Genomic DNA, 12947 nt, shown 5'->3' on the forward strand with positions numbered 1-12947 from the left:
ACATTTCGAAAAGGCGTCCACCTATAGGCCTAATGCCCACTCCCTCTTAAAATGCTCAGTAACACCTTTCATTTGATTCCGATATCGTACAACTAGAGACACCCCTGGTCCACCTTTATGGCGATATCTCGAAACAGCGTCCACCTATGGAACTAAGGATCACTCCTTTTCAAAATACCCATTAACAGCTTTCATTTGATACCCATATCGTACAAACATATTCTAGAGTCACCCCTGGTCCACCTTTATGGCGATTTCTCGAAAAGGCGTTCACCTATAGAACTAAAGCCCATTCCCTTTTAAAATACTCATTATCACCTTTCGTTTGATACCCATATCGTACAAACACATTCTAGAGTCAGCCCTGTCCACCTTTATGGCGATATCCCTAAATGGCGTCCATCCATAGAACTATGGCCTACTCTCTCTTAAAATACTCTTTAATACCTTCCATTTGATACACATGTCATACAACCACATTCCAGGGTTACCCTAGGTTCATTTTCCTACATGGTGATTTTCCTTATTTTGTCTCCATAGCTCTCAACTGAGTATGTAATGTTCGGTTACACCCGAACTTAGCCTTCCTTACTTGTTATATTTTATTTTGGTTTAGCATTTTAATTTTAGTAATGCTGTTTTGTCTTCTGCTCCGCAATGAAATCGAAAGTGATCGCATACGATCCACAAAACCAGCACCAAAAACAAAACACCAACAACAAAGACACAAAAGCATTGAGTGTAATGAAAGCAAAAGCAAAAATACCAAAAGTCTTCTTCATTTGCAGCAGAAGTTAAAAAAGAAGTTGGACGCTCTGGTTATTACGTTTGCCTTGCACATCGTCGCCGTCTCTACTGTCCTCACATTAACGGAAGGTTACGCATGCGTAGATGGTTTACTATGAGCGCGCCTGCTGACTTTGTTGCGCCAAAACGGTGCTTTTTACAACGCGTAGCTATATAAACGGCAAGCACCGCAGCAGAAACATGCAGAAAGACGCGTCGCGCGATACAGTGAATTTGGTCAACTAGTGAAAATTTGTGTATTTTGATATTTTTGGGTTTTTTCGTGACCCTCTTCAGCAGCGAAGCGCCGTAATCCTTGAAAGCTCCTATGAAAGAGTTTGTTTTTTCGAAAACGTCTAATAAAATGAAACGTTTTTGTGCGGTACGTTTAATTAAGTATATTTTTTATAATATGTCTTTTTTTTATAACTATTCAAAAGAACATAACAAACATTTTGAGAAATAACCGAGAAGTGATGAAAGATATATAATAATAAATTAGGTTTCAAATAAAAAATAAATGAAAAGTGTACCTACCAAAGTTATCAAAGATACAGATTCAAAAAAAAAAAAAATACAAAATGACAAAACAAAAGAAAACATTAAAGAAAAAAAAAATATATTGCAAAAAAAAAAAAACAGCAATACAATAAATTATAAATAGGTACTAAAGATGATATCTTACAAAATATATATAAGAGTTAATGCAAGAAAAAAATTTGTCCACTACCAAGAAAAGATTGTGATTTATTTCTTACAAAAAAAAAAAAAAAAAAAAAAACAAAGAAGCGAACTCACAGTTTTAAGTGTTAAAGGCTACTACGAATTGAAAAAAATTTAGTTGTGAAAAACTGTTCCTAAGAAAACTTCAGAGAATTAAGGACCTTGTTACTTAAAAAATAAAAAAAATAATATTAAAATCCAACTTATAAGCGTTGGAAAAAACCTACACGCACGGTAAAAAAGTGTTGGCACGAGCATTTTTTGCAGGTTTCGCCTAGTTTCGAGAAAATTCAAATTAAAACAGGAATCTTAAGTAAAATTTTAAAATTTGCAATAAGAATTTTTAGAACTTTTCTGACTATGCAGTTTTATAGGTGCCAGAATTTTAGTATAATAAAGTGGGTAATCTTAATCTTCAAAAAAATATACTGGTTTTGTCTAATTTTTTTCTCTGTTGAGTTGAACATTTTCTTTCTTTTAAAAAAATGATATTCAAAAGTTTGTATGGAAGAAAACGTATACTCCATTAATAAAAAAAATTGCAAAAAATCAGGGGATTATTAGAATTATTATTATTATTACTCCCGGAAGCACTGCGACCTTTGTGTAGATCGTTGTGCATGACCTTTCAGCTTAATTTTGTATGTGGAGGCTTTTAATGTATCTAAGTAGCTCTTCATGATTTTTACTCCTTATCACATAGGGATTAAGAATCACACCGCCTAGATGGGAGAGTCTCTGCCTGCCGGAGCGGCGCATTCGCAGAGAATGTGAACCGGCGTTTCATCCTCCAGCTCACAGAAATAACAAATTTGAGTATCGGATAGATTTAACTTACTTAGGTGATATCGTAGACCACAGTATCCCTTATAGTACCCAGTGACAGTTCGTAGGTTCTCCCTGCTTAGATTAATGAGTTTGGCTAATAATTTCGTTGTCGGAAGTATAAACCGCTTGGTCTGTCAATGCCCTGGGCCGTCAATCCGGTGACGTCTAAATTGTTTTGTTTCCCAGTTACTTATGGTTTCCCTGGTGTGTGCTTTTGTGAGTCGAAAAAAGGGCTCTGGACCATAGAATGCTGCTGTAGCACCCTGCTTTGCTAGGTAATCTGTATGTTCATTACCTTTGTTTTTGGCTCCCAGGTCATTAAAGATTTCAATGCACAGCCATTCACTAGATTAGATGTAACTGCGTAGGATTGCAAGGCACGGAGAGCCGCCTGGCTGTCCAAGGATGATTTGAACTGTCTCTAATTTAGCCTTAGATCTTGAACTTTACTTTATATTGATTTTATTACATATTTGTCTTCCTTTTTATAAAATATAAGCAAAGCAAGGCGAAACTGAAAAAAGTCCTTTTGTCAATACTTTTTTCCGTGAGCATAATTTTTTTGTAAATGTTTTATTACAAAACAAATATTAAGCGCGATTTAAAAATTATTTAAAAACTTTATTCCAAAGAGTTACCAAGTTTGAACACTTCCTTTATATAATATAAATATTAAATGAATAAATGGAACAAAAAGTAGCGGAAAATGTGTCCCTAAACGCAGACATGATGTTGATGACTTTTGATTTTTAAATTTAAACAAAAGCTACTGTAGACAGATTTTCCGATTTGTTACAAAAGCAGAGCACAGTTACTGAGCCTAAGTGAACAATTATTTGAAGTCCAGCTAGATAAGAAACTTCGCATTAAAGAAAACACTAAATTTTATTTAAAAAAAAAACAAAAGAAACACCAGGTGCCATAACTTCCGAAGAGACCCTTTTTGAATTCGCCTTTTTACTCCTTATGGCTTCCGCAATGCTTTTCAAATTTAAAACTTCGAGCCTTCCACAAAGTTATAAGTTAGTTATATATTAAAATGACCGAAAGATTTTAATTTTAAAATTTTCCATTTTTATTGCAATGTATGAAGTATGTGTGAGGTAGCAAATTTATTGTTCAATTGCAAGTTTTGTAAAACTCGATCCAGAAATTCTCTCGTTTGCTTTGAAGTCTCTCAAAAACTGATCACAAGATTTCATCCGATTTGTATTAACATTAACACTTTAGCGTGTTATGCCTCCGAAGAGATTTACACCGAGCTTCTCTTCCAATTTGCGTTATCCTCCTATTTAGTTTTTCCTACGAATTGGCGGAACGGGACCTACATATATGTTGTATGCCGACTCCGAACGGTAGCTGGAAGGCAGATAAATTTAAATAGTTAAAAACGCTTAGTGTGTTTACCAAAGCACTGCCGAGGGGCCACCCCTCTTTTTAATTGGAAATATGTTTTGTAAGTTTTTGATATCGCTTTATGCGGAACTTGAGCTCAGACCTTCGGTGTGCCGCTTCCACCACACTTCGTTGGCCGTGCTACTAATATTGAAACTTTTTGCGTTAAACTTACATTGAACCCTGAACCACACCAACTTCAGGTCTGCAGCTCGCCAGACCCGATGCAAATATCCTTAATCTCGTACAAATTGTGTAATTGTCTCGATCGGAACATTGGCCTTGTGGTAATTTTTTCTCCTTTTGCTGCATCGCTATGAGAATTGACTCAAACATCAATCGCCAAACATGTTTTATATGAATTTTCTAAATATATTGATTCCCGCCCCATTAAAAATAATTTTGGAACCTTGATATTGCATATTAAAAGATATTAAAAGGATGTTAAGCAGCATTGCAGCTTTTATGCCCCTAGGTTATCAGGAAGTTGTTTCAAAACACTATATTACAATTTCCAAATTCAGACATGTTTATTATTTTTCACGCTCTCTGCGCCACCTAGCGACACTTTTATCTTCTTGTGTTACTTTTTCATCAGATCCTGAAGCACGTTCCAAGTTTTAAGAGTACAGATTGCAAGATCCCCCAATATTGTGCTAAAATTGTTCCATTGTGCAGTTGATTTTATTAGACCCAGTCTTTCCACGCCAAGTTAAAACTCAGCTGAGTAAGATTAACCTCAACTCGGCATCTCTTATACAGCTGGCTTAGAAGAGTAATCCAAAAATTGAGTAAATGTTTTCATTTTGTTGATCATCAGTTAAAAGAGTCCGTCGACAAGCAAGTGCTAGTTCCCTGTTCTCCTTCTACTTGTATCGATAAATATACTACCCGAAGTTTTTGGGCTTGTTATCGATGTTGATGGTCCTTTGCCTGATCTAGTACGTTACGGTAACACGTACCATTAATTACCAGCCAGATTATCCTGCGAGCGACTTAACTTGACTGCAAAGCAGCTTCTAAGTCATCCCGTCCCACCCCCAGGTTCCATGAGGAACTTTGGATCGCCAGAGCCTGTCGTGCTAAATAAGTGTATGATACATTCATATTTGTAACAGTATTCGCCTCAGGTACGTGAAGTTGAAAACTGGGTGCTCGTTAGTGTAAAAGTGATGTAGTAATGAGAATAATTTTATATTGATATTCACATTTACATAGACATATTTTAGCCTATAGAGAGTTTTGACTAAAGGGGATGTTAAACTAAGTGACCTGACTTGGCTTAGTATTATGCAATCCTCAAACACTGAATTGAACTCTTCTTCAATCCTACCGTCCGCCATTTGAAGCATAAAATGGAATATATTATCTGGTGATTTCCACTTGGAAAAAGTTAATGCTGCACATTTAATTTTGCATTTGTTTAATTCTTCTCGTACTGTTGTGTTCGTATTCGGAACAATGGGAAATGTATGTCGAGAAGCGGATCCGGAAACTCTTCACTATGATGTGACCTCGTTCTCGTTCTTATATAAAGACCTTATCTCATCCAGATAAGATAGATACTCTGTTGACTCATCCTACTACGTCTCTGTTTCCAGAGTTTTTGCTAGCTTTAAAATCTTCCTTACCAGCACTTTAAGTAGAATTAGCTCCTATGTCCACCATCGCGGATTGTCTCAGTTCAGCCGGCCAAGTTGGCGGGGTTACTGTGTATTAACGTACCATCAACACGATTCCTACTCAATTTAGTTCGATTGTTAACAATAAAAATCATTGGAAAACTCTTTAGCTACAAGAGATTTAATTATATTTTAGCTTAATTCAGTTGCTCGACATTGGGAAATTATGACATCAAGTTCGTTTCTTAAGTCTTTTGAATAAAGTGGAAAATTCGTTTAGTTGCACTTTTTTGGACTAATTGTTATTTTTCGACTACAGTACCGACAAAATATTGATTCTAACACGAGGGCTATGTACAGTTGAGAGAACCAAAATAGCAGTGACTATTTTTATTAAATTTCGTCAAATAAATAAGAAAAATCAACTGCGCTTAATGAATTAATGTTAAGTATTGTATATTTATGTTTAGTAATGTCTATATGTTTTAATAAAGTTATTTAACATTGAATGTAAGTAGAAAGTCTGTTAAAGAGTTGTGTAAAGTTTTCATTGTTAAATACGTTAATGTTTGTTTTGTTTTATGTTTATATTTTTATGTTAAAATATAAAGCCTCCCTGAGGAAGATGGAAAATACCCATCGAAACGCGTAGGAGAAAAAGAAAAACTTGTGTTTTGTCTTCAAATTATCGGCCGAAAAGCTCCGATAACCACAAGAAAAATCAATTTTGTTCCTCAAACCAAGCAAATCATATCTCAAAAATGTTTTCGAAAAAAAAAAATTTTAATTGGAAAAAATTTTACGAAAATATCGAATCTCTTATTTAAGGTTTTCAGAATTTTTTCGAGTGGGCAGTTTTATTGCAACTGATATTAGAGAAAAACAAAAAATTTTGCATACGGCGATGGTTATTAGAACATGTTTCTGAATTTTTCTTATTTATCAGTTAGCTTTTCGGAAGCTGAGTTTTGAACTCGAAATCTTCAACATTCATACTTCATACTAGTGTAATGGCAGATGCCTTTATTCTGTCAGTCCTATGAGCTGAATAAGTGGACCACGTTGTTTTAACAAATAAATCGCTAGAGAGAATGAAACATAATGAAATCAAGCAACTTAACTTCCAAATTTAACAATAAAAAAAATACGTATATATGTTGCTTATAGAACCTCAAAATAAAATCGACCTCACTAAAGCTTATTTGTTATTCTCTCTTTTTCTTTCCTCACACCAGGTTTTTCTTGCCTTAGTTGCGGCTGATTTGACAGCAGCACGCCCAGAACCACCACGTGACAGTTATAGTGCACCACCGCCTAGCAGCTACCAGCCATCATCGTCTAGTGGCAACTATGGACCACCACCAGTATATGGTCCCCCACAACAACCACCTGTGGTACATAAGCACGTTTATGTGCATGTGCCACCGCCAGAGCCAGAATATCTTCCGCCAAGGTAAGTGATTGCTTGATATGGGAATGTAGAAATAAACGCAATTTTTAACGAATTTGAAAAGAAATATATAGGTGTGAGATATATATGTGCATAAGCGCATCATTGATTAAAACAAAAACTAAAAGCTAAAGAGACTTATTTCCGCCTTATTGAACGGCCATATCCGTTTAGACGGTTAAGCACCAATTAGGTAAGTAAGTAAGTAAGTAACTTGAGCTATGTCAAGCTAATTCGATTGTCTATGTCTGCTTACAAATCAGTAATGTGCATATTGAAAAAATTGTCACAACTTTCAATTAGGAATTGTTATTAATAACATCGCTTGAAACTCTTACTTACTTACTTAATTGGCGCTTAACTGTTACGGCTATAGTTGTCCAACAAGGCGCGCCAGTCGCTTCTTCGCTCTGCTAACCGGCACCAATTGATCACAACAAGCTAGTCTAAATCGTTCTTCACCTGGTCCTTCCATCCTAGTTGGGGCCACCCTCTTCCTCGGCTTCCATACGCGGGTTCGGATCAAAATACTTTCTTAGCCGAAGTGTCATCTTTCGTTCGCATAACATGGCCTAGCAAGCGTAGCCGCTACGTTTTAATTCACTGGACTATGCTGATATCTACTTAAATGTCGTACAGCTCATCAATAAATCTTCTTCGTTACTCGCTATTGCCTACGCGTAGAGGTCTGTAAATCTTTCGAACACTCCCAGAGCCTCTTTATCTGATGTTGTAATGGTCCATGCTTCTGCAACATATATCAGGACTGGTAGGATAAGTGACTTGTAGAGAATGATTTTCTTTGCCGAGAGAGGACTTTACTTTTCAATTGCTTTTCGCGTCAAAAGAAGCATTTATTGGCAAGTGTGGTTCTACGCTGGATTTCAAAGCTGATTTTGTTGTTATTGTTGTTGCTAAAAATAATCTAGGCGATTACCTGCAAATCCATATTTCAATGACAAAGACAACAAATGTTAGTGGAAATCATAAATTTTAGCAAGTTTTTCTTTATTGATCTGGGCAAAGCCAGCGTGTTCACAACGATTTGTTAAGCAAAGTTTAAAATCCACCTGCTTTTAAACTGCTGAAAGAAGTGATACATAAATCAATAAACTATCAACATTTTTACTAAAATTTTATCTGTGTTATATCAAAATACATATATTGCACTTAAAATAGTTATTTATTAAAACACATTTTATAATGTGTTTAACAGGTGAACTAATTTGTTTCTAGAAACTTAAAAATATACTTGGTACCCTACCAAACGATTTTTCATAGAAATTTGATCGAAAATTGCCCTTCTTACTGGGATTCGCCCAAAATATTACTAAACAAATTTCTACTGCTAGAATATTGCGAGGTGTAAGTAAATACCAACCTAAACATTCGTTCCAGTCTGCACGAAGAAAATACAACATACAACTATAGCGAAAAATCCTGATATGATCCTAAAATCAGTACTGAGACAGTCCAGAAAATAATCTTGTACTCGAAATTAAGCGCACACTATAGGGGAATTGTACGGAGATTAACCCACAATGATCCATACACTGAATTTCGTAAAAGGATTGGTTTCAATACTCCCCTAAAATACTATTTTACGAAATGATCCCGGTGATAGCTTAAAAATATACGGAAGTAGCAGCCCCAACAATGTGATTTTCGAACAACCTCGAAATGGCTTTGAAAACATTTCCGAAATAGTCTTGAAATAGTTTTGAAAATAATCTCGAAACTTTATGTAGATATTCCCAAGACAGTCATGAAATGTCTTCGGCGATATTATTTCGAAAACAGCCAGGACTCTTATCCCGAATAGTTCCGAGAAAATCTCTAACATAAACGGTCCTGAAATAGTCTTGGTTAAAAATCTAAAGACCCGCAATTTTCCCACAATAATCCCGAAATGCTCCCCAAATAGTTCAGAAGTTATCTGGAAGGTATACGAAATAATCCTGAAGTAATCTAGAAATATTACAGATTTGAACACAGTCCCGAACTGGACCAACTGGTCATAATTTTATCCCGAAAATCATATCGATCAAAATCATCCGAAATCATCCCGAAATGACTCCGATATGATATCAAAAACAGTCCGAAAATTAGCCCGAAATGGTTCAAACATTATCCCAAAAAGCCCCGTTGTGATCTGGAAATAGCCCTAGGACGACGCCGATACAATCTAGAGAAAGCCGCGAAATGTGCTCGTAAAAGCCTAGAAATAATTTAGAAATGGTCTAGGAATGATTCCGGGAACTAACTATTTTCCACAATCATATAGACCAAAATCTATAAAAACCATGAACCCTGCATACATATGTTGTAAATGCGAATGTTGGGATGTATGGATGACCCAAAGTTATCCTGAATTAGGAAAACGGTTCCAGATGGAGAGGTGACGCAGCTGTTCGCTGTTCACTTCATTTGTGCGGCCCATAAAATAAACAGATTTTTCTAACTCAAATAGATAAATGTTGTTTAAGGGTCATTATTGGGCGTGTGGCGTGATGAGCTAGTTGGGGTTAAGTTGAAGCGATAACCTTCGGTGGCGTAAATTTCGTGTCCTTCCACTCGCAGATACTGCTGCTTTCGCAATAAAAATCTTATCAAAGCTCTCGATATTGCAGGCCCTGTATCAGCGGTGTCTTTTCTTCGAGGCAGCATGACCTTCCGTATCGCACCAGTTTTTATTTTCGGGCTCGCTGAAACCCCTTAATGCCTTCAGCGTCTGTACGTATTGATTATTAAACGTGCCACCACACTCACCTTCATCATCAAGGTAATGGTTTGTGTATGTGCGTGCTACCGATGACCCATTCCCTGACTCTGCAATACCACCTTACTATCACGAAATGAAAATATAAATATCTCGAATAAAAAAACCCGGTAGTATCAAGTACTGGCGAAGGTCGATGAGTATATTTGCCTATTATTATTATTATTATGTATTTAGGCCTAAAATAAATTTAAGACTAACAAAAGAGAGCACTAGCTGCTATGGCTATCAGCTCTAGAAAACACTTCGATAACAAAACGATAGCTCATCGAAAACAAATCGGTAACATATCGGTAGGACTCCGAAAAATGGTAGATAACATTTGTTTTAAATGGCGAAACTTTTCTGATAATAAATATATCACTTTTCTATGGCAAACCGACAAATCACAGATAAAGTTTGATCGATAACAAACCATTAATACTTCCATACACGCCGTCCAGGTTCGTTTGTGACAACATCCTACAGACTCGACCGAAGCCATGTCTTATTTTTGTACAGTTTTTTTGCAATTGTCTCGCGCCTTTATCGCCTTGCCGCCTTCCCTAAAAGTTTCTTAATACCTCAATTGGTACGCTTCCTAGTGTAATATTTAGCGATAGGCATTTGAATATCTTCGGCATTTGAAATGCCTTAAAAATTTCAAACCTTTTGCTTTCCAAGAAGTTACATAAAAATAGACTGAAAGGTTATAAATCTCGTATGAACTTCGTTATTTTCTCAACCCGTTCGCTACTAAGCGGTACTTTTCCTCCTTGCTCCTCTCGACTAAGTGTAAGGTTTCAAGTTTGTAGCTCAATGGGAAGTCCTTTAAAAATTGTTCGCACTTACGATATTCCGCAATATGTAGGTGCGTCACCTAGCGTGAATTTTTTGTGCTTATTTTGCGTGTTTCATGTTCCATGATATAAGTGCAAGAAAGGGAGTTCCTAGCTTGATGATTCCTGCTTCATTTTCTTCCTTGGTATATCATATTTATAGAGCTCTGAACTATAATCAAGTTTTAAGTTTAAGTTTAAGCTATTTAAAAACCCAATATTAAGATATTTTATCCCGTATGCATTATAATTAATTATACGTCCGCCACCTTGAGGGATATTTTCCCTTTGCTGCATTATAACAGTGCTCGGGTGTAAGGGTAAGGTTTTAAGTTTCTTGCTCAGTGAAAAGGTACTTAAAAATCGATCGCAAGATTCCATATACTCTGAAGGGATTTGCCAAAAATCTCTAATTATCTCGATTCCTAGTCAACTCTTTATCCTAATTATCATAAACAAATAGGGCTCTAAGATATGTGGAAATTTTCAGGTACATCGGTTTTTAGGGACTCCCCATTGTAGAAGAGTTTATTTATGATAAATATCTAAGTTTATTACAAATTTGAGGTAGCTTACCAGGAAGTTACTTAAAACACTACGCAAACTTTGCAATTTCGAACGAATTTTTAGAATACTGTGATCTTTGCACCCCCAACGACAGTTTTTTCCATCTTCTTGCATTCTTATCGGGTTCTGAAGTTTGTTCCCGGCTTCTAGGCTCTAGTCATATGGGAAGATACTTTAAAATCCATTGCCAAATTTCCCAAACATGACCAACATGAAACGGTCCTAATATAAAACAAATAAGGAAGTCTAAGTTCGAGTGTAACCGAACATTACATACTCAGCTGCCAAATTACGGCTTGCAAAACTTTTAAATTACCTTCTTTTAAAAGTGGGCGGTACCAAGCCCATTGTACAAAATTTTACAAACTTTCTATTCTGCGTCATAAGGTCAACCCACCTACCAAGTTTCATCGCTTTATCAGTCTTTGGTAATGAATTCTCGCACTTTCTCGGTTTATAGAAATTTTCGATATCGAAAAAGGGGGCATGGTTATAGTCCGATTTCGTTTATTTTAAATAGCGATCTCAGATGAGTGCCCAGGAACTTACATACCAAATTTCATTTAGATACCTCAAAATTTGCTCAAGTTATCGTGTTTACGGAGAGACGGACATGTCTTAATGAATTTCTTTATTCGCCCAGATCATTTTGATATATAGAAGTCTATATCTATCTCGATTAGTTTATGCCGTTACGGGGTACCATTATGCGAACAAAATTAATATACGCTGTGAGCTCTGCTCTCGGCGAACGAAAATCATACTCTACAAGTCACTTATACGGGTACGATGCTGTATGGGGCAGAAGCATGGACCATGACAGCAGCAGATGAAGCGGCTTTGGGAGTGTTCGAAGAAGATTTAATGATGAGCTGTACGAGCTATACGCAGACATCAACATAGTCCAGCAAATTAAAACGCAGCGGCTGCGCTGGCTAGGCCATGTTATGCGAATGAAAGATGATGCTCCAGCCAAGAAAGTGTTTCTATCGGAACCCGCCTATAGAAGCAGAGGTAGAGGGCGGCCCCCACTCCGTTGGAAGGACCAGGTGGAAAACGATTTAAACTCCCAATTGGCGTCGGTTCGCGGAGCGAAGGAGCGGCTGGGGCGCTTTGTTGGATGGCCATAACCGTTTAGACGGTTAAGCGCCAATTAAGTAAGTAAGTAAGAGCTCTGCTCAGCTGAGTATAAAAAAGTAATAAAAACACTAAACTGGGCTGAAAAGAATTAAAAAAAACTGTGCTTAAATTTGAAGTTGATTTTGAGAGGATCTGGGAATAAATGTTGTTTTTTTGTTGTGGTTAACCTTTTCGGTCGATATATATAAGGGAAAATATCAAATTATTCCTTTATCCTCCTACGCGTTTTGATGCCACTGCTCCTTCTTTCGGGATTGTCTGAAGTCGAGCGCCATTTTCATAAAAGAATCGACACAGTTTAATATAGTTACATACATATCTAATCCTCAGACCAATGCTGGAGAAATATTACAACATTTTCTGCATAACAATATGACATAAAAGTGTTGAAACCGAAATTTGTTGGAAGCTTAGTGCCAATAAAGTGGAAATTATTAAAAAAAAAAAAATAAAAAAATATGAATATTTATTTTGTAATGACAACAAAGTATGTACATATTTTACTAAGCATTTGTGCTAATAAAAATAGTATAAAAACTGAATGTAAGTTATGCATATTAATAAAGTAATTATATTTATGTGCATATATTCGCACAAACAAGCAAACGTACGGACGCCAAAAAAGCTTAACAATTTTGCTCTACAAGAGGTTACAGGCATTTTGAAACGTGCAACTTTTTTACTACCAACCGTTCAAATCAGATGCACTTGCATATGCTGTCGACAATAAAATGATACAACAACAAAAATTTATATGCGCGCACGCATATGAAACAAATATCGCAGTGCCAGTTGTAATACAAATTACTCTCGTGTTTCATTTATAAATTTGTACTAAC

The 12947-nt window shown here is 36.2% G+C and overlaps 1 protein-coding gene across 1 annotated transcript in view; it reads left to right on the forward strand.

Moving 5' to 3' along the window:
* Positions 1-1020: 1020 nt before the first annotated feature.
* The window catches only part of TwdlE (TweedleE), a 42358-nt gene continuing 30431 nt past the window's right edge, over positions 1021-12947 (forward strand). The window contains exons 1-2 of the mRNA XM_067769928.1: positions 1021-1168; positions 6590-6807. Coding sequence (XP_067626029.1) covers positions 1115-1168; positions 6590-6807 — 272 coding nt within the window. The 5' untranslated portion in view covers positions 1021-1114. The remainder of the gene's footprint in view (positions 1169-6589; positions 6808-12947) is intronic.

Source organism: Eurosta solidaginis, chromosome 2 (genome assembly GCF_040869045.1).
Source record: "Eurosta solidaginis isolate ZX-2024a chromosome 2, ASM4086904v1, whole genome shotgun sequence".
Lineage (NCBI taxonomy): Eukaryota > Metazoa > Arthropoda > Insecta > Diptera > Tephritidae > Eurosta > Eurosta solidaginis.